The 20,967-nt window shown below is 47.4% G+C and overlaps 1 protein-coding gene and 1 long non-coding RNA gene across 2 annotated transcripts in view; both read left to right on the top strand.

Annotated features, from left to right (window-relative positions):
• Positions 1–13,204, top strand: part of LOC117432901 (protein phosphatase 1 regulatory subunit 29) — a 48,904-nt gene extending 35,700 nt beyond the window's left edge. Inside the window, exon 3 of the mRNA XM_059016260.1 lies at positions 8,368–13,204. Within this exon, the coding sequence (XP_058872243.1) occupies positions 8,589–11,045 (2,457 nt within the window). The 5' untranslated portion in view covers positions 8,368–8,588 and the 3' untranslated portion in view covers positions 11,046–13,204. The remainder of the gene's footprint in view (positions 1–8,367) is intronic.
• A 205-nt stretch (positions 13,205–13,409) lies between these two features.
• LOC131723055 (uncharacterized) lies at positions 13,410–18,615 on the top strand. The gene is made up of 2 exons (XR_009320117.1): positions 13,410–18,015; positions 18,107–18,615. It is a non-coding gene; the product is annotated as an uncharacterized LOC131723055 (long non-coding RNA).
• Positions 18,616–20,967: the final 2,352 nt, after the last annotated feature.

Genomic DNA, 20,967 nt, shown 5'->3' on the forward strand with positions numbered 1-20,967 from the left:
CAATGGGGTGAGGCTGGTAGAACGGGACCACAGTGTGCTAACTATACCCTCAATGATCTCTCTCTGTGTCTCTCCCCCCCCTCTCTCTCTCTCTCTCTCGTCGGTGTCTATCAGGTTTTTATCTGCTCTCCCTGTCTGTGTCCCTCCTCTCTGTACTGACGCGTTCCCCCGGTGATTCGACCGCGCAGCTCTCAGTTCAGCGCATTAGTATTCCTGTGAGAGAGGCCAGCGAGAGCCACTTCACCCCCCCTTCTCTCTCCCTCCCTGTTACATACTGACACGCAATTCATGACGTTTGCTTTGGTGACGCTGTGTAAAAAAAAAAAAAAAAAAAAAACACTGCATGGCCGAGAATCACTAACTCACTTACAACCAGCCTGTCAGTGACATCATCCGCCCCCCATCGCCATGGCAGCGCTTTCACAGTCAGAACAGTGCAGAACAGTAGTGAGTCCAAACCAGTGGGATTTCCCCATAGACACTGCAGACAAAATAAAACACAGTAAGGTTTTGTTGAACGAAACAGCTGTGTGTCAGGCAATGGATTTTAAAGATGGTCAGCGCTCCTGTAAAGGGAGGGACCAGCGATACTGTTAATAAAGCTAATAAGAGGTGAGAGAATGGATTTTAAAGATGGTCAGCACTCCTTTAAAGGGAGGGACCAGCGATACTGTTAATAAAGCTAATAAGAGGTGAGAGAATGGATTTTAAAGATGGTCAGCGCTCCTTTAAAGGGAGGGGCCAGCGATACTGTTAATAAAGCTAATAAGAGGTGAGAGAATGGATTTTAAAGATGGTCAGCGCTCCTTTAAAGGGAGGGACCAGCGATACTGTTAATAAAGCTAATAAGAGGTGAGAGAATGGATTTTAAAGATGGTCAGCGCTCCTTTAAAGGGAGGGACCAGCGATACTGTTAATAAAGCTAATAAGAGGTGATAGAATGGATTTTAAAGATGGTCAGCGCTCCTTTAAAGGGAGGGACCAGCGATACTGTTAATAAAGCTAATAAGAGGTGAGAGAATGGATTTTAAAAATGGTCAGCGCTCCTTTAAAGGGAGGGACCAGAGATACTGTTAATAAAGCTAATAAGAGGTGAGAGAATGGATTTTAAAGATGGTCAGCGCTCCTCTAAAGGGAGGAACCAGCGATACTGTTAATAAAGCTAATAAGAGGTGAGAGAATGGATTTTAAAGATGGTCAGTGCTCCTTTAAAGGGAGGGGCCAGCGATACTGTTAATAAAGCTAATAAGAGGTGAGAGAATGGATTTTAAAGATGGTCAGCGCTCCTTTAAAGGGAGGGTCCAGCGATACTGTTAATAAAGCTAATAAGAGGTGAGAGAATGGATTTTAAAGATGGTCAGCGCTCCTTTAAAGGGAGGGACCAGCGATACTGTTAATAAAGCTAATAAGAGGTGAGAGAATGGATTTTAAAGATGGTCAGCGCTCCTTTAAAGGGAGGGGCCAGCGATACTGTTAATAAAGCTAATAAGAGGTGAGAGAATGGATTTTAAAGATGGTCAGTGCTCCTTTAAAGGGAGGGGCCAGCGATACTGTTAATAAAGCTAATAAGAGGTGAGAGAATGGATTTTAAAGATGGTCAGCGCTCCTTTAAAGGGAGGGGCCAGCGATACCGTTAATAAAGCCAATAAGAGGTGAGAGAATGGGGTGCCGTCTGTACAGTGTGTTAATAACTAAGATGTATTGTAGATTTAACTGCGATCAGCATTAATATTGCAAGTCTAGCTGCTCAGAGTCTGGTAACGTCATTAAAGTTAATGAAAGATCACACAACTGGAGCTGTAGATGTTTTTATTAAAACGCAGAATCAGCAGAGAAACCTAACAAGCAAACTCCGGGTGTGATGACTATCCGCAGAGGGTGGACAGAATATTGGAGACACCTGCATATGTAGCACACACTTGAGGCGAAGCCTTCCGGACCGCTCCCGTCTTATCAACCCTACCCCCCCCTGTGTTTAGCCTACGCTTGTAGATCTCTTGCTCTCCCCCTTCCTGCGTTATTATTATTATTATTATTATTATTATTATTATTATTATTATTATTATTATTATTATTATTATTATTATTATTCATTCGCGTGTATTAGTCTTTTGGACCTCCAGCCCCACACGCTGGCTCACTCGTATCCCGCTCACCTCCAGTAAAAGCAGGCTGTGCGTTTGAAAGCCCCAGGTCATAACTTCCCTTGGTTTCGTGGAGACAGTGGCAGGCAGCAAACCCTCCACGAGTCAAAGCAGGAGGCGTGAAGCCGGAAAGGGGAGAAAGAGTTTTGCTTTCAGTGGAAGCAGCGGCACAGCCTCTGTGCCTCGTCTGTGGAGAATCGCTTGCACGATTCTGTGCGAGGAGAGCCGCTGTTCTGACAATCTGAGCGACTCGCTACCTTCACAAAATCTGCCTCCCCCTTCGATACACGCCCATAAATCTGAGCTACCATTTTCGGTAAGTTATAATATACTATTATTATTTATTTCTTAGCAGACGCCCTTATCCAGGGCAACTTACAATTGTTACAAGATACACCCCCTCTGATCCCCATGAGAGAGTACACCCCCTCTGATCCCTGTGAGAGAGTACACCCCCTCTGATCCAGATGAGAGAGTACACCCCCTCTGATCCACATGAGAGAGTACACCCCCTCTGATCCACATGAGAGAGTACACCCCCTCTGATCCCCATGAGAGAGTACACCCCCTCTGATCCACATGAGAGAGTACACTCCCTCTGATCCACATGAGAGAGTACACCCCCTCTGATCCACATGAGAGAGTACACCCCCTCTGATCCCTGTGAGAGAGTACACCCCCTCTGATCCACATGAGAGAGTACACCCCCTCTGATCCACATGAGAGAGTACACCCCCTCTGATCCAGATGAGAGAGTACACCCCCTCTGATCCACATGAGAGAGTACACCCCCTCTGATCCACATGAGAGAGTACACCCCCTCTGATCCACATGAGAGAGTACACCCCCTCTGATCCACATGAGAGAGTACACCCCCTCTGATCCACATGAGAGAGTACACCCCCTCTGATCCACATGAGAGAGTACACCCCCTCTGATCCACATGAGAGAGTACACCCCCTCTGATCCACATGAGAGAGTACACTCCCTCTGATCCACATGAGAGAGTACACCCCCTCTGATCCACATGAGAGAGTACACCCCCTCTGATCCACACTCTTTGACTCGCGGACGCATCACCTCACTTACAGTATTAAAAATCCTTTTTAAAAAAAGCATATTTTGTTCACTGTATAGACAGTATAGACTGCAAGCTTCTCTGGGTATAGTTTACTGCCTTTGAATGAACGTCTGCTATGCTTCAAACAGGGTAGTGCATTCTGAGGGGTATCGCAGTTTTACAGACTAGCATACTTGCCAACATTTAGAAACTGTTCAGCGGGACGCTCGTTTCCAGGATGGGGGGCGTCATACGCATCACACCCATGGGAGGAGTCATACGCAAAAACATCTCATATAATAAACGAACCCCCCCCCCCAACTCAACACCACACGACCATCATGACAGTAAAAATAGACATAATGAAGCATTCTTACCGTTGTATAAGTTAGTGATCAGCAGGTGTCAGCCGCTAGAAGAGCACAGCGTGTGGTTTTCACTAACTCTACTGTGTAGAATAAATGATTTTCTGTTTCTATGGGGAAATATAGAGACTTTCTTCCTATGCATCGGGACGCGGGACATTGGCTATGAAATCAGGACTGTCCCGACCATATAGGGACTGTTGGCATGTATGGACTGGTCTGACAATCTGAGCTACCGGGTCAGATCGTCAGAACACCAGCTCCAACGTCCTCATGCAACCAATCACAACGCATTTTCATCTGAGCGTCCTGCTGGAATGAGACTTATTGAGACGAATGAACCTGTATAAAACTGGGAGCGAGCACTAGACTAGAGAACGCGCGTTTAAATGTTACAGTGCAGGTCTGAAATGAATATTATGTTTGCATATCTGAGGCCTCGTCATGAGCAGGTCCTGTCATCCCTTTCAAAATAATTACAGTGCACTTGTCATCCACAAAGCTCTCAAAAGAGCGCACGCGGCAGTCCTACCAAAAAAACAAAAAAAAAAAGCTTTTATGAGTGTTCAGCGCTTCAAGGGAAGAGCGCGTCAGAAGGAATCCTTCAAAAAATGTCTTTTTATGTGTCGTTTTTGTGAAATCGGGGCCGTTGTCGTGTTTTGCTTCACAATAACTGCACAGATTTTATTTAAAGTGCGTAATACACACAGAAGTAATGAAGGCTCTGCAGTGCTCCGTCCCTCGTTCATGTGTGCGTTGCTGCCATCATTCAAAATGATCTAGACAGCATTCAGAACTGGACAGACACATGGCAAATGAAATTTAATAGAGGAAAGTGGAAAGTATTGCATGCGGGCAATAAAAATGTGCATTATAAATATCATATGGGAGATACTGAAATTGAAGAAGGGAACTTTGAAAAAGACCTAGGAGTCTTCATCTAGACAATGTGGGGAAGCTATAAAAAAGGCCAACAAGATGCTCGGATATATCAAGTGTTGAATTTAAATCAAGGGAAGTAATTTTAAAACACTACAATGCATTAGTAAGACCTCACCTAGAATATTGTGTTCAGTTCTGGTCACCTCGTTACAAAAAGGATATTGCTGCTCTAGAAAGAGTGCAAAGAACAACCAGAATTATCCCGGGTTTAAAAGGCATGTCGTATGCAGACAGGCTAAAAGAATTGAATCTATTCAGTCTTGAACAAAGAAGACTACGCGGCGATCTGATTCAAACATTCAAAATCCTAAAAGGTATAGACAATGTCGACCCAGGGGACTTTTTCGACCTGAAAAAAGAAACAAGGACCAGGGGTCACAAATGGAGATTAGATAAAGGGGCATTCAGAACAGAAAATAGGAGGCACTTTTTTACAGAGAATTGTGAGGGTCTGGAACCAACTCCCCAGTAATGTTGTTGAAGCTGACACCCTGGGATCCTTCAAGAAGCTGCTTGATGAGATTCTGGGATCAATAAGCTACTAACAACCAAACGAGCAAGATGGGCTGAATGGATAACGTACAGAGCAAGGGCAAGATCCTGTGATAATGTTCCTAGAGTATTAAAAAAAACACTCTAGTATTTGAAATGTCAAAAACATTACTGTACGCATCAACTTCATCAATGAACACGTGAGCCCTTGTTCCTCTTTGGTGCTTTTACTAAACTACGATTCATCCCTTGACCTTTCACTGCAGCAGAAACGTATCTGGATGGCTGGCCTCACAGCAGCTAAAAAGATGACAGCTCTGCGTTGGCACAACCACCTCATTCCCTTCCTTGGCAGCGTTGGCTCCTTTCTTTTCTAGACATTATACATTTAGAACTTTCTACAGCTCGGATCCATCGCGCTAGGGAGGGGACTGTAGAGCCCTGCAGAGCTGCTGCAGAATCTATTAGATTTGTTCTGAACCCGACTCCAGTTATTACTGACTCATTTAGGCTCTGAGGTCCTTTGAGGGGAGGGGTGAGGGGGTTGTAGCCACTGATGGGTGGGAGGGAGGGAGGGAGGGAGGGAGAGAAGAACTAAAAAAGGGAAAAATGGTATCTGTCATGTTTTATTGTCAATAAAAAACATTTGATAACAAAAAAATCAATGAACACGTGGGCCAGCAATGAGGCGGGTCAGGTGCACAGACTCGGACTAGTCCATTGTGTAAAATAAGGAGGGGTGGAGATTCTGGTGCGTTCCAGTCCCAACAAAACAAGTTAACCATTCTGAATCATAAAACCGTTTAAAAATATTATTAAGGGGTCGTGAAAGTGGGGGGGGGGGGGCAAATACATGTACTGTCCCCCCCACTGTGAAGAGTGGATGGGACGACCCCCTCACCCCCCCCCCCCCCCTCCTGTGTCTGCTGGATTTCATTCCAACCCAGCTCTCAATTACTGAACTGTACCCTTCATTGAACTAATAATTTTCTTAAATTAGTCAAATGTTCTAGCTGTCTTGAAATCTGCAACTGTTTAAGAGCTGAAAACAAGTTTTAAAAAGAAGTCTAATTAAGCAAATTATCCGTTCAATTAAGGGTCTAGTTCAGTAATTGGATTGAAATGAAAACCAGCTCTGTTTTGTTTTTTTCACAGCGATTTCTCTCAAGTGTTTAAAGTAGTGTTCAATTCTATCTCCTGTACATGTAATGTTGTGATTTAAAATGAAGAAGTTGGTGAATTTCTTCATTCATTTGTGAGTAAAAATAAAATCAGCCGAAGTCTTGGTTGCAAAGTTACGATGGCGATTATTTTAATATGGTAGAGAAAATTAGGAACTGTGTCCCTCCAAACACGGAGAAGACACAAGTCAACACACAGTACATGAGCAGGGTTATTCTACTCTCATGACATCATTTTTTCTTTAACCCAATCAGAAGACAACAAGTCTCCTTTAGTTTATTATACAAATCTCTTCTCAGTACCTGGCTCTGTCCCTCTAAAGGAGCTAGCTTTTATGACCTCCCTCCTAAACCAGCTGTATTTTCTAAGCAAAGCCTGTTTATATCTAGTTTACTATTTGGGAAGATGTTTATCAATCGGTTTGTAGCTCTGATATTATTATTATTATTATTATTATTATTATTATTATTATTCATTTCTTAGCAGACGCCCTTATCCAGGGCGACTTACAATTGTTACAAGATATCACATTATTTTTACATACAATTCCCCATTTATACAGTTGGGTTTTTACTGGAGCAATCTAGGTAAAGTACCTTGCTCAAGGATACAGCAGCAGCGTCCCCCACCTGGGATTGAACCCACGCCCCTCCGGTCAAGAGTCCAGAGCCCTGACCACTACTCCACACAGCTGCCCCTGATACAAAACAGCGGTCTCCCCAAAAGGCAAACATCTTTCACGTTAGGGCTGGACATCAGAGGACTTTACAGCTTCCCAGGTTCAGCTTCCCAGGTTCCAACCAGAACTCAGGAGACTAAAATATGTTAATCCGATCCCTAGTCTCATTCGAAATGTAACCAGAACTGATTCTCAATTTGTGAATTGTATTCGAAGACCTAACAATTCATTTATCTCAAAATAAAACGTTCCAACGCCATAACTTCGATTTTCTAGAAAACGCAGCGAACTTTCCATTTCAAGTTGAACACAACAGCACAATAAGAATGACGCAGAGAGTGTTATAATATTCAAAAGAAGTTAGTTTTAAACAGTGCTGCTGTTTGAAATGTCTTGTTCGTGTTTCACGGCGTGTCTTGTGGGGTCAGGAAGTTTGGCCACCCCTGGGCTAGATCATCATCTTTAAAAAATATGCTAGGTATTGTATCCAGCGAGACGTCCCACAAGTAGAACGGTCCCCCGAAATGTTCTTTTTCTAGGAAGGCAGTAACTGGGGATGGGGTCTTTGTTGGCTGGATAACTTCACTCAGACTCCTCGCTCACTAAGTATCTTGCTATCTCCCGAATAGATAATAATAATAATAATATAATAATATTATCATTATTTTTATATAGCGCCTTTCATAGTGGAGCACCATCACAAAGCGCTTTACAGAGGTAGGCTGTGAACTGTGCATTATATGCAGAGTCACTTCCAACAGGACGTTGATTTAACATCTCATCAGCAGGACGGAGCACAAGGAGGTGAAGTGACTCGCTCAGGGTCACACACACACACACACACACAGAGTGAGTCAGTGGCTGCTGCAGAGTCACTTCCAACAGGAGCTCGTTTGTTTGACGTCTCATCCACAAGGAGGTGAAGTGACTTGCTCAGGGTCACACACAGTGAGTCAGTCAGTGACAGAGGTGGGATTTGAACCGGTGACCTTCTGGTTACAAGCCCTGGACTTTAACCACTGGACCTCACTGCCTCCTAATCATCGTCTCCTCTTTAAAAATATGCAAACCACTTTCATTACAAATCAATTCCACAGCTGCAATGGTACCCCAAACCCCACAGCAGTGTGATCCAGTCCTGGTTTCACTAGGAGTTTAATAATAAGACACACCTGAGCTTGTTAGCTAGACACGCTGGGGCTGATCAAGCTGGTAGCAATAAAACCTGGACTGGATCACACTGCTGTGCAATAGGAGGTAGTCTGTGCAATCTCTGTTCATGCTAATGGCACGTATCGTATCTAAACAATATCGTAAAATGTAGAATGCAAGGTGGGGATTTGGCACTGATAAACAGTAAACATTGTTAAGATTTCAAACATGTGTTCTGGTCTGATGCTGATAACGTAGCAAAGTATTTAATTCCATGATTACCTGAATTCATAAACCTCACACTGGAGACTCTACGGGAACTTACAGTCCTCTGTTTGTTTTTCCACACAGATTCCGTCGAAGAAGCCAAACTGGATAGCAGTCAAACAGAAGAAAGAGAGAGAGAGAGAGGACAAAGTGGGGCTCAACTACCTGCCTTGAACGCAGAAAGGCAGACAGAAGGATAATGCTGTAGAGGCAGGAAATAACCCCAAAAAAAACAAACCTAGAAGACTCCGCCATCGCATTTGCTTGACTCGCTTCCCTATTCCTGAACCCCCTCAAAAAAAGAAATGTCTCTGAAAATCTCCGCTCTCCTCTGCCTGGCTCTGCTGCTCCAAACCCTGCCCCGTTCCAGGGGGGACTGCTGGCTCATCGAGGGCGACAAGGGCTACGTCTGGCTGGCCATCTGCAGCCAAAACCAGCCGCCATACGAGACCATCCCCCAGCACATCAACAGCACGGTCCACGACCTCCGGCTGGACTCCAACAAGCTCAAGGCGGTCTACTTCAACTCCCTGAGCCGCTTCGGCAACCTCACCGACCTCAACCTCACCAAGAACGAGATCTCCTACATCGAAGAGGGGGCTTTCTCCGGGCAGCTGAACCTGCAGGTCCTCCAGCTGGGCTACAACAAGCTGACCAACCTGACCGAGGCCATGCTGAGAGGCCTGGGGCGCCTGCAGTACCTCTTTGTCCAGCACAACCTCCTCGAGGCCGTCTCCCCCAGCGCCTTCTGGGAGTGCCCTAACCTGATCACCCTGGACCTCTCCTCCAACAGGCTGGCCAGGCTGGACCCCTCCGCCTTCGCGGGGCTCGGCCGCCTCATGGTCTGTGAGCTGGCCGGGAACCCCTTCCACTGCGAGTGCCAGCTGTACGGCTTCCTCGCCTGGCTGGAGTCCTTCAACAACCTGACCCGCAATTACGATCGGCTCCAGTGCGAGTCGCCCCGGGAGTTCGCCGGTTACCCCCTCCTGAGCCCCCGTTCGGGGGGTCGCAACGCCATGACCATCCTGGGGGCCATCTGTAAGGATGGCTTCCCGGCGCCGGGGGTCCCCACTCTCTCTCCGGACGACAGGATGGGGGTCTACGAGACGTCCGGAGGAGGGGGCGGGATGGAGGAGCTGGACTTCCTGGAGCCGACGGCACTGTCGGGCTCCGACCCGTCCTTCAGCCCCAGCATCCGGCTCCAGCAGGTCACCTTCACCATGGCAACGCTGGTGGTCAAGATCCCTTCCCCCTTCAGCAAGATGTACATCCTGGTCCAGTACAACAGCACCTACGTCTCGGACGTCATGAACCTCCGCAACAGGAAGGAGGTCATCATCCTGGACAAGCTCAAACCGCGCACCGACTACACCTTCTGCGTGGCGTCCATCCGAAACTCCCAGAGGTACAACCACACCTGCCTCTCCTTCACCACCCGGGACCGCAGCCCAGACGACCGGCTCCACAGCGCCTCCACCACCACCCACTACATCATGACCATCCTGGGCTGCCTGTTCGGGATGGTCCTCATCCTGGGGCTGGTTTACTACTGCCTGCGCAAGAGACGCCTGCAGGAGGAGAAGCAGAAATCCATCAGCGTGAAGAAGACCATCCTGGAGATGAGGTACGGGCCGGAAGCGGCCGCTAGCGTCATCTCCAACCAGGCCAGCTCTATAGTCCAGAAGCTGAACCAGCAGCACCAGCACCACCAGCACCACCAGCCCAAGCTGGCTTCCCCAGCCGTCTCCCGCTTGTCTTCCATCCCGCAGGCTGAGAAGATGGCAGCGACGTTCTCCGAGGCTTTGTCCGCCGCTAAGGGCAACTACATGGACGTCCGGACGGAGAACTTGGAAGGCCTGCCGGTCAAGGAGAAGGAGGCTCTCGATTCCCAAGGCAGGGACGGGAGTTTGGAAAACGGGGAGGAATCGGACGAGGATCAGGGTTCGGCTTCGGAGATCTCCACCATCGCCAAGGAGGTCGACAAAGTCAACCAGATCATCAACAACTGCATCGACGCCCTCAAGCTGGACACGGCCCAGTGCGGGCTCACCTCCACCCCTTCCAAAAATGCCCCCGTAATGCTGCCCCCTCCCGCCCCGCTGGGGCTGCCGGAGAGAGCCGGGATCGGAGGCGGGGGGTTCCTCTCCCCTCCTTGCCGAGAAGCCAGTCGGCCGCTGCAGAGGCAGCTGTCTGCGGACGCCGCGGTGGTGGGGTGGAATCGATGCAGCGTCTCGTCTGGCGGCTCCACCAAAAGCGCCAGAGTCTTCAGCCTGGAGATCCCGGAGCGCAGCCCCGAATCCAAAGGCAGCCCGACCGGGGAACCCGTCGAAAGGATCCCCCTGATGGGAGCGTCTTCCGGAGGGGGGCAGCACTTGGAGGTGCGCCCGGCCTTCCACTGCTCCGAACATCGCCACTCCTTCCCCGCGCTCTTCTACGAAGCGCCCGCCGACTCCCCCGCACAAAGACCCTCCTTCCTGAAGCCCCTGAGCCGCTCCAGGAGAGACGCCGCCTCCTACTCCCAGCTCTCCCCCTCCTCCCGGCACAACTACTCCGGCTACTCGTCCAGCCCCGAGTACTCCTCCGAGAGCACCCTGAAAATCTGGGAGAGGTTCCGCCCGTACCGGAAGAGCCCGAAGGAAGAGGCGGCCAGCTACGTGACAGCCGGACACGCGCTGCGGAAGAAGGTCCAGTTCGCCAAAGACGAGGACCTCCACGACATCCTGGATTACTGGAAGGGAGTGTCAGCACAACAGAATCTGTGACCCTTATGAGAGGCGACCCGAAAGGGGGCGGAGGGGGGGGGGGGGGAGGATGAATTCAAATGTCTGCAGACACTGCCCACTCACTTTTTATAGGACCAGTACCTAATACCTAACACCGGGTTTGGATCTCTGGAAGGCGTCTCCGTTGACCGTTCACTTGTTCATATTCGGCGTGGAGAGGCAGGCAGAGGGTCGCGTTGACGAATCGTGGCCGTGGAGAGAAGCCTCTATCGTTCTGATGTTGAAGCCATCGGTTTTGCCTTCCACTGGAGGGACCCAGGGCGCGCCAGGAGAACACGCCCCCCCACACCGGGGCGATGCCAACCCCAATCGGGGTTCCTAATAAAGTGGCCAGGCAGTAGATTCATAGACGGCAGGGTCCCACAGACGGAGGCAAAGATCAAACCAGAACCGCATTTTACACGAAGCCCTCGGTACACTGAGAAAAATCCAGACGGAATTACTGGATCCAGCGTGGCATTGAGAAAGCATATGTCCAGTTAGACAGCCCCATTGAAAGGTCAATGTCAATGTCAGACTCCCCCAATTAACTCGCACTATCATTCACACTGCTGTCCTCGTACGGGATACTGCATGAAGCAATTGATTCCCTATTCCCAAAGCCGCTCAGAGCCAGGGAAAGACAGATTTAAAATGAGATTAACAGAACCAGAATTGCAAAACACAATGCTACAGTAGAGCAAAATTGTACACAGAGAGCTTAACCTCTCTGTGCTTTACAAGGCTTCCCTATGCTTTACCAGACCTCTCTGTGCTTCACAATGCTTCCCTATGCTTTACCACACCTCTCTGTGCTTTACAATGCTTCCCTATGCTTTACCAGACCTCTCTGTGCTTTACAATGCTTCACTATGCTTTACCAGACCTCTCTGTGCCTTACAATGCTTCCCTATGCTTTACCAGACCTCTCTGTGCTTCACAATGCTTCCCTATGCTTTACCACACCTCTCTGTGCTTTACAATGCTTCCCTATGCTTTACCAGACCTCTCTGTGCTTTACAATGCTTCACTATGCTTTACCAGACCTCTCTGTGCTTCACAATGCTTCCCTATGCTTTACCACACCTCTCTGTGCTTTACAATGCTTCCCTGTGCTTTACCAGACCTCTCTGTGCTTTACAATGCTTCCCTGTGCTTTACCAGACCTCTCTGTGCTTTACAATGCTTCACTATGCTTTACCAGACCTCTCTGTGCTTTACAATGCTTCCCTATGCTTTACCAGACCTCTCTGTGCTTTACAATGCTTCCCTGTGCTTTACCAGACCTCTCTGTGTTTTACAATGCTTCACTATGCTTTACCAGACCTCCCTGTGCTTTATAATGCTTTCCTATGCTTTCCCATGCTAAGCTACAGCAGTCAAATGACTGCAGTCCGCTCAGCAGAGCACTGTAGTTTTAAACCACGAGACTCCAGCACTAACAGTCATGGGGCACGTATCCATTACAGAGAAAGCTTTTTCAATGCGTTTCGACAGAAGTTAAATGGCAAGCTCTCTGAAGTGGGAGTTCCCTGCTAGTTGTCAAGGGAAATGATAACTTGTGGAGCGACCCACAGACCGCTACTCAATAAAGGCTACTTGACATGATTAAATAGGCTTGTCTGAATGCTGTTAGCGCAGCAGTACTGTACCGCTATACAAGTGGAGGCACTCATGAATATTAGGTGACAAATCTTTTTTTCTACCATTTAAATTAACTACAGCTACGGCCAAAACCTGTAGAATGAACTACAGCTCCCAGCATGCCTCTGCTCCCACGGCAATGGTGAGGCATGCTGGGAGCTGTAGTTCTTTATGCTGTGGTCTCGTATCACAAGCGATACAGACCTCTATTACGATACATCATGTACAGCTGTGGACAAAAGTTTAGCAGCATCACCCTCTATATAGAATGAACTGATTCAGCTTCATAGAGTCCAATGAAAGCTGCTGAATAATGTTCCCTTGTTAACATATTGAATTCCACCCCCTCTATATAGAATGAACTCCCTCAGCTTCATAGAGTCCAATGAAAGCTGCTGAATAATGTTCCCTTGTTAACATATTGAATTCCACCCCCTCTATATAGAATGAACTCCCTCAGCTTCATAGAGTCCAATGAAAGCTGCTGAATAATGTTCCCTTGTTAACATATTGAATTCCACACCCTCTATATAGAATGAACTCCCTCAGCTTCATAGAGTCCAGTGAAAGCTGCTGAATAATGTTCCCTTGTTAACATATTGAATTCCACCCCCTCTATATAGAATGAACTCCCTCAGCTTCATAGAGTCCAGTGAAAGCTGCTGAATAATGTTCCCTTGTTAACATATTGAATTCCACCCCCTCTATATAGAATGAACTCCCTCAGCTTCATAGAGTCCAATGAAAGCTGCTGAATAATGTTCCCTTGTTAACATATTGAATTCCACCCCCTCTATATAGAATGAACTCCCTCAGCTTCATAGAGTCCAATGAAAGCTGCTGAATAATGTTCCCTTGTTAACATATTGAATTCCACACCCTCTATATAGAATGAACTCCCTCAGCTTCATAGAGTCCAATGAAAGCTGCTGAATAATGTTCCCTTGTTAACATATTGAATTCCACCCCCTCTATATAGAATGAACTGATTCAGCTTCATAGAGTCCAATGAAAGCTGCTGAATAATGTTCCCTTGTTAACATATTGAATTCCACACCCAGCGCTTTGTAGTTTTCCAGATACTGAACGAAAAACTGACATTGAAAAAAAATTTGACATTTCAGAAATCTCACATGAAATACGACTGGACTGCGATTGTGGCTTCTGGTGTAGTTTCTGTTGATTACATCACGATGTTAAACATTACAAGATCTAAATTCTGTTCATATAGTTTTATTATTTATTTATTTATTTATTTTAAATTATGTCTCAATACTAAATTTCTAGTTCATGCAAAACTTTTGCCCACAGCTGTACATGATGTATCGTAATAGAGGTCTGTATCGCTTGTGATACGAGACCACAGCATAAAGAACTACAGCTCCCAGCATGCCTCACTGTTGCTGCAGGTGCAGAGGGCAGGCTGGGAGCTGTAGTTCATTATACATGTTTTGGCCGTAGCTGTAGCATTCAGACAAGTCAATTTAATCATGTCAAGTAGCCTTTATTGCTGCGGGTGCAGAGGCATGCTGGGAGCTGTAGTCCTAGCCAGCAAGTTCATTCTACAGGGAGATTCAAACCTTTTTGGCCAGAGCTGTAGACTTGCAAAACATCAGAGAAAGAAGGCTTTTGAAAGCCCAGCAGCTGTTGCTTGCAATTCCAGCTCCTGTTTGATCGCTTTGATGAAGTCGCCCTCCGGTCGCTCAGCAGGGGGAAGGAATCATCCCGATGCCAAGCTGTAGAGCTGGCAGAGGGGGGCATCTATCACTGTCGCGCAGGAGGAGGAGGAGGAGGAATCTAGCCAACATTTGAACCCGGATCACTGTGAACCGAACAGACTCCAGTCTCTCACAGCCGGAGCACACGATGAAGAGATCTGACACGACGAAGGCTGTGTAGTGTTTGAAAACAACCCTTGAGTAACAAACACCAAAAAGCAAGCTTACACACACACACACACACACACACACACATATATATATATATATATATATATATATATATATATATATATATGCATTGCCTGGCTGTTTTATTAGGACATGTCCTGAGCATCCTGTTTGAACGATCACAGCCGTGACGTGACTCCACAAAGTGTTGGAAGGTGTCTCCGGGGATCGCTCTCTGCCTCTCTGTCTCTGTCTCTCTCCCCTCTCTGTCTGTTGCTGTTTGAGGCTCTGGCTGCCTTTGGGCTTCCTCGGGCCGGCGCTGATCCAGTCTGATGTCTCTTGGAGCAGTCAAAAAACCGACAGCCCTGTTCTTGCCACTGTGACACCGGCTCCACGCTCCCCCCACCCCCCCCCCCCCCCCCCACTATCACTGTCACTCCTCCTGGCAGGCTGCTTGCGAGTGTGCCACTCCCACAGCTTGGCGGGAATCACACGACATTCGGGAGGAAAGCCACTCGGGTTCCTAGTAAAGTGACCGGACAGTTTCACAAGACAGACGACCGCCACAACCCTGTAAAGGAGAGCTAACCGAACATTGAATGTCTGTTTTGTTTGCTCTTATTACTGCAATTAATGTTATCACTGCTAGTAATGGATTTTAAAGATGGTCAGCGCTCCTTTAAAGGGAGGGGCCAGCGATACTGTTAATAAAGCTAATAAGAGGTGAGAGAATGGATTTTAAAGATGGTCAGCGCTCCTTTAAAGGGAGGGACCAGCGATACTGTTAATAAAGCTAATAAGAGGTGAGAGAATGGATTTTAAAGATGGTCAGCGCTCCTTTAAAGGGAGGGACCAGCGATACTGTTAATAAAGCTAATAAGAGGTGAGAGAATGGATTTTAAAGATGGTCAGCGCTCCTATGAATATGAATTATGAAATATAAAACTGGAAAGATTTTTTTTTTTTTTTTTGAACAAAGAAAAAAAGATACTTATGAATTTTGTACACTTAAAAAAAAAAGCTAGCTTGTTATGTTTGTGTCTCGAGAATGGGGTGGGGGGGATGTACAAAAAAAAAAGTTTTACAAGTTTTAAAGCGTTTGAGCCTATATTTGCATGATTTCAGTATTTTTCATGAAGAGAACTTTATCGTTGTGTACAGTCCGTGGGTGTGCGTCCTAATATTTCGTCCCCCTTTTAGTTGTGAAGAAAGACCAATTCTCTCTTTTTTTTTAATGAATCGATCTTATTATTTTGTATTGTTGTCCTTTCTTTCTACGTTATTATTATTATTAAACAAAAAATCAAGGCTACAAATCTACAGTCATGAAACGGGGTCAAAAACACTGTTAAATCATTCATGGGGTTCGGTTTTCAATCTCTTATATTGCTTCAGTTTTTCATCACTTCCTTGGTCCCCGAGGGTCTCCCCTGGTAAAGGCACGGCCGCGTGGGGCGCAGGGGGGAGTCACACAGTCAGGGGAGCGCAGGGGTCCCTGAGGGTCTCCCCTGGTAAAGGCACGGCCGCGTGGTGTGCAGGGGGGGAGTCACACAGTCAGGAGAGCGCAGGGGTCCTCGAGGGTCTCCCCTGGTAAAGGCACGGCCGCGTGGTGTGCAGGGGGGGAGTCGCACAGTCAGGGGAGCGCAGGGGTCCCCGAGGGTCTCCCCTGGTAAAGGCACGGCCGCGTGGGGCGCAGGGGGGGAGTCACACAGTCAGGGGAGCGCAGGGGTCCCCGAGGGTCTCCCCTGGTAAAGGCACGGCTGCGTGGTGTGCAGGGGGGGAGTCACACAGTCAGGGGAGCGCAGGGGTCCCCGAGGGTCTCCCCTGGTAAAGGCACGGCCGCGTGGTGTGCAGGGGGGGAGTCACACAGTCAGGGGAGCGCAGGGGTCCTCGAGGGTCTCCCCTGGTAAAGGCACGGCCGCGTGGTGTGCAGGGGGGAGTCACACAGTCAGGGGAGCGCAGGGGTCCTCGAGGGTCTCCCCTGGTAAATTATTATGAATTAGTCATTCAGCAGACGCTTTTATACAAAGCGACTTCCAGAGACTAGGGGGGTGAACTCTGCATCATCAACAACTGCTGCTGCTGCTGCTGCAGAGTCACTTCCAATAGGAGCTTGTTTGTTTTATGTCTCATCTGAAGGACGGAGCACAAGGAGGTGAAGCGACTCGCTCAGGGTCACGCACACACACACAGCAAGTCAGTGGCTGCTGCAGAGTCACTTCCAATAGGAGCTCGTTTGTTTTACATCTTATCTGAAGGACATGCATCTTAACAAGAAGATTCATGGAGGTGATGACAAACTGAAGCAATGCAAGGGATTGCAAAGCCAACACCATGAACGACACAGAATGGGGAGGAGAGAGATATAGAGAGGGAGGAGAGAGAGAGAGAATCGTTTCATTTTGTACGACCTATTCTACCTTTAGTGTAATTCACTGTGTTCCATTGTGGTCAGCACCAAAAACGCAGTGTGATGTGGAGAGAGTTCAATAAAACCAGACAGATCCCAGCAGGGCTTAATGAGCTCAGAGGGAATCTATTTAGAGCCAAGGTGAATTAGGAGAGGCTTGATTGAGGTCTTTAAAAATCTCTACAGGATTTGACAAGCCCAATACTTTAAGCACAGAAGCCAGAACCGGGGGGGACACACACAGTGTGGGAGTGAGTGGACAGAGGGAAGGAGACACGTCTTCACACAGGGAGTGGGGAGGGGGTGGGACGGGTCAGCTGTCGATCCTCTGAGACCCGAGTTGTGACACAGTTCTGAGATGGATCAGCAGAGCTGTATAGAGGTCTATAGGAAAGAGAGCTCCCCTCTCAACACTGCAGAGCTGTATAGAGGTCTATAGGAAAGAGAGCTCCCGTCTCAACACTGCAGAGCTGTATAGAGGTCTATAGGAAAGAGAGCTCCCCTCTCAACACTGCAGAGCTGTATAGAGGTCTATAGGAAAGAGAGCTCCCCTCTCAACACTGCAGAGCTGTATAGAGGTCTATAGGAAAGAGAACTCAACACTGCAGAGCTGTATAGAGGTCTATAGGAAAGAGAGCTCCCCTCAACACTGCAGAGCTGTATAGAGGTCTATAGGAAAGAGAACTCAACACTGCAGAGCTGTATAGAGGTCTATAGGAAAGAGAGCTCCCCTCTCAACACTGCAGAGCTGTATAGAGGTCTATAGGAAAGAGAACTCAACACTGCAGAGCTGTATAGAGGTCTATAGGAAAGAGAGCTCCCCTCAACACTGCAGAGCTGTATAGAGGTCTATAGGAAAGAGAACTCAACACTGCAGAGCTGTATAGAGGTCTATAGGAAAGAGAGCTCCCCTCTCAACACTGCAGAGCTGTATAGAGGTCTATAGGAAAGAGAACTCAACACTGCAGAGCTGTATAGAGGTCTATAGGAAAGAGAGCTCCCCTCAACACTGCAGAGCTGTATAGAGGTCTATAGGAAATAGAGATCTTCTCTCAACACTGCAGAGCTGTATAGAGGTCTATAGGAAAGAGAGCTCCACAGTGCAGAGCTGTATAGAGGTCTATAGGAAAGAGAGCTCCCCTCAACACTGCAGAGCTGTATAGAGGTCTATAGGAAAGAGAACTCAACACTGCAGAGCTGTATAGAGGTCTATAGGAAAGAGAGCTCCACACTGCAGAGCTGTATAGAGGTCTATAGGAAAGAGCTCCCCTCAATAATAAATCAAAATGCATTGCAGACAGTCGTTGTTTTTATACAATGCAAATGAACAACAAAAAATCAGATCAACTTGGAAGTGAATCTGGTGAAGTTTGACCCCGTTTCACCCTCAGACGGGCTCCGTCCCGGAGGGTTGTGTTCATTTTGTGTTCAATTCCTTATTCATTTGTTTTTCTTGTTCTTTTGTTTGCGATACGGATGAATTGGTTTAGTTTGAAAAGTTTGAGTTGTTTTGAAATCGTCTTTCTCCGAAATAAGAAACGGCATTCAGTCTTAAATCTTCTTCCCCATTTCTGTACAAAAAGATCTATTTCTATATTTGCAATAAATTTATAATGAAAAAAATAAATGTTTTGTAGCTCCTCCTTTTTATTTATATTTTTTTGTTTAAATTCTCAGCTCTGCAGAAGCTGTATAGAGGTCTAGAGGAAAGAGAGCTCCCCTCTCAACACTGCAGAGCTGTACAGAGGTCTATAGGAAAGAGAGCTCCCCTCTCAACACTGCAGAGCTGTATAGAGGTCTACAGGAAAGAGAGCTCCCCTCTCAACACTGCAGAGCTGTATAGAGGTCTATAGGAAAGAGAACTCCCCTCTCAACACTGCAGAGCTGTATAGAGGTCTATAGGAAAGAGAGCTCCACTCTCAACACTGCAGAGCTGTATAGAGGTCTATAGGAAAGAGAGCTCCCCTCTCAACACTGCAGAGCTGTATAGAGGTCTATAGGAAAGAGAGCTCCCCTCTCAACACTGCAGAGCTGTATAGAGGTCTATAGGAAATAGAGCTCCCCTCTCAACACTGCAGAGCTGTATAGAGGTCTATAGGAAAGAGAGCTCCCCTCTCAACACTGCAGAGCTGTATAGAGGTCTATAGGAAAGAGAGCTCCCCTCTCAACACTGCCGAGCTGTATAGAGGTCTATAGGAAAGAGAACTCAACACTGCAGAGCTGTATAGAGCTCTATAGGAAAGAGAGCTCCACACTGCAGAGCTGTATAGAGGTCTATAGGAAAGAGAGCTCCACACTGCAGAGCTGTATAGAGGTCTATAGGAAAGAGAGCTCCCCTATCAACACTGCAGAGCTCTACAGAGGTCTATAGGAAAGAGAACTCAACACTGCAGAGCTGTATAGAGGTCTATAGGAAAGAGAACTCAACACTGCAGAGCTGTATAGAGGTCTATAGGAAAGAGAGCTCCCCTCTCAATACTGCAGAGCTGTATAGAGGTCTATAGGAAAGAGAACTCAACACTGCAGAGCTGTATAGAGGTCTATAGGAAAGAGAGCTCCCCTCTCAACACTGCAGAGCTGTACAGAGGTCTATAGGAAAGAGAGCTCCCCTCTCAACACTGCCGAGCTGTATAGAGGTCTATAGGAAAGAGAACTCAACACTGCAGAGCTGTATAGAGCTCTATAGGAAAGAGAACTCAACACTGCAGAGCTGTATAGAGGTCTATAGGAAAGAGAACTCAACACTGCAGAGCTGTATAGAGGTCTATAGGAAAGAGAGCTCCCCTCTCAACACTGCAGAGCTGTACAGAGGTCTATAGGAAAGAGAGCTCCCCTCTCAACACTGCCGAGCTGTATAGAGGTCTATAGGAAAGAGAACTCAACACTGCAGAGCTGTATAGAGGTCTATAGGAAAGAGAGCTCCACTCAACACTGCAGAGCTGTACAGAGGTCTATAGGAAAGAGAGCTCTTCTCTCAACACTGCAGAGCTGTATAGAGGTCTATAGGAAAGAGAGCTCCCCTCTCAACACTGCAGAGCTGTATAGAGGTCTATAGGAAAGAGAGCTCTTCTCTCAACACTGCAGAGCTGTATAGAGGTCTATAGGAAAGAACTCAACACTGCAGAGCTGTATAGAGGTCTATAGGAAAGAGAGCTCCCCTCTCAACACTGCAGAGCTGTACAGAGGTCTATAGGAAAGAGAGCTCCCCTCTCAACACTGCAGAGCTGTATAGAGGTCTATAGGAAATAACTCAACACTGCAGAGCTGTACAGAGGTCTATAGGAAAGAGAGCTCCACACTGCAGAGCTGTATAGAGGTCTATAGGAAAGAGAGCTCTTCTCTCAACACTGCAGAGCTGTATAGAGGTCTATAGGAAAGAGAGCTCAACACTGCAGAGCTGTATAGAGGTCTATAGGAAAGAGAGCTCCCCTCTCAACACTGCAGAGCTGTATAGAGGTCTATAGGAAAGAGAGCTCCCCTCTCCACACTGCAGAGCTGTATAGAGGTCTATAGGAAAGAGAGCTCAACACTGCAGAGCTGTATAGAGGTCTATAGGAAAGAGCTCCACACTGCAGAGCTGTATAGAGGTCTATGAGTACAGAATAGAAGGGCAGGACAGGTAAGATTTACTGCGACACGGCCTTATCACCGAAAAGTGAATTTCCATCGTAACAACGAGCTGTCGGGATGAGAGCGGATCGCGGGAACACCTTCCTGCTTTCTCACACCCATCGGAAAACCCATCCGAGTGGAAACGTGTGAGCACTCCGCTAGACTCCCAGCCTGTGCAGGGTGTGCAGTGTCTGAGATTCAGGATCCTGGGCTGGGAGGAGACTGAGATCCACGCTGTGGAGGGAACGGAGCGGAACAGTGACAGCGCGGGCTGATTCACCTGCCTCTCAATCCTGCCTTTCACCTTCCTCTGGAGGACTGGGCTCCAATCTGGGGGTGCAGAGAGACAGGAAGAAACAGACCCACA

Source organism: Acipenser ruthenus, chromosome 52 (assembly GCF_902713425.1).
Source record: "Acipenser ruthenus chromosome 52, fAciRut3.2 maternal haplotype, whole genome shotgun sequence".
NCBI classification, from domain to species: Eukaryota; Metazoa; Chordata; class Actinopteri; order Acipenseriformes; family Acipenseridae; genus Acipenser; species Acipenser ruthenus.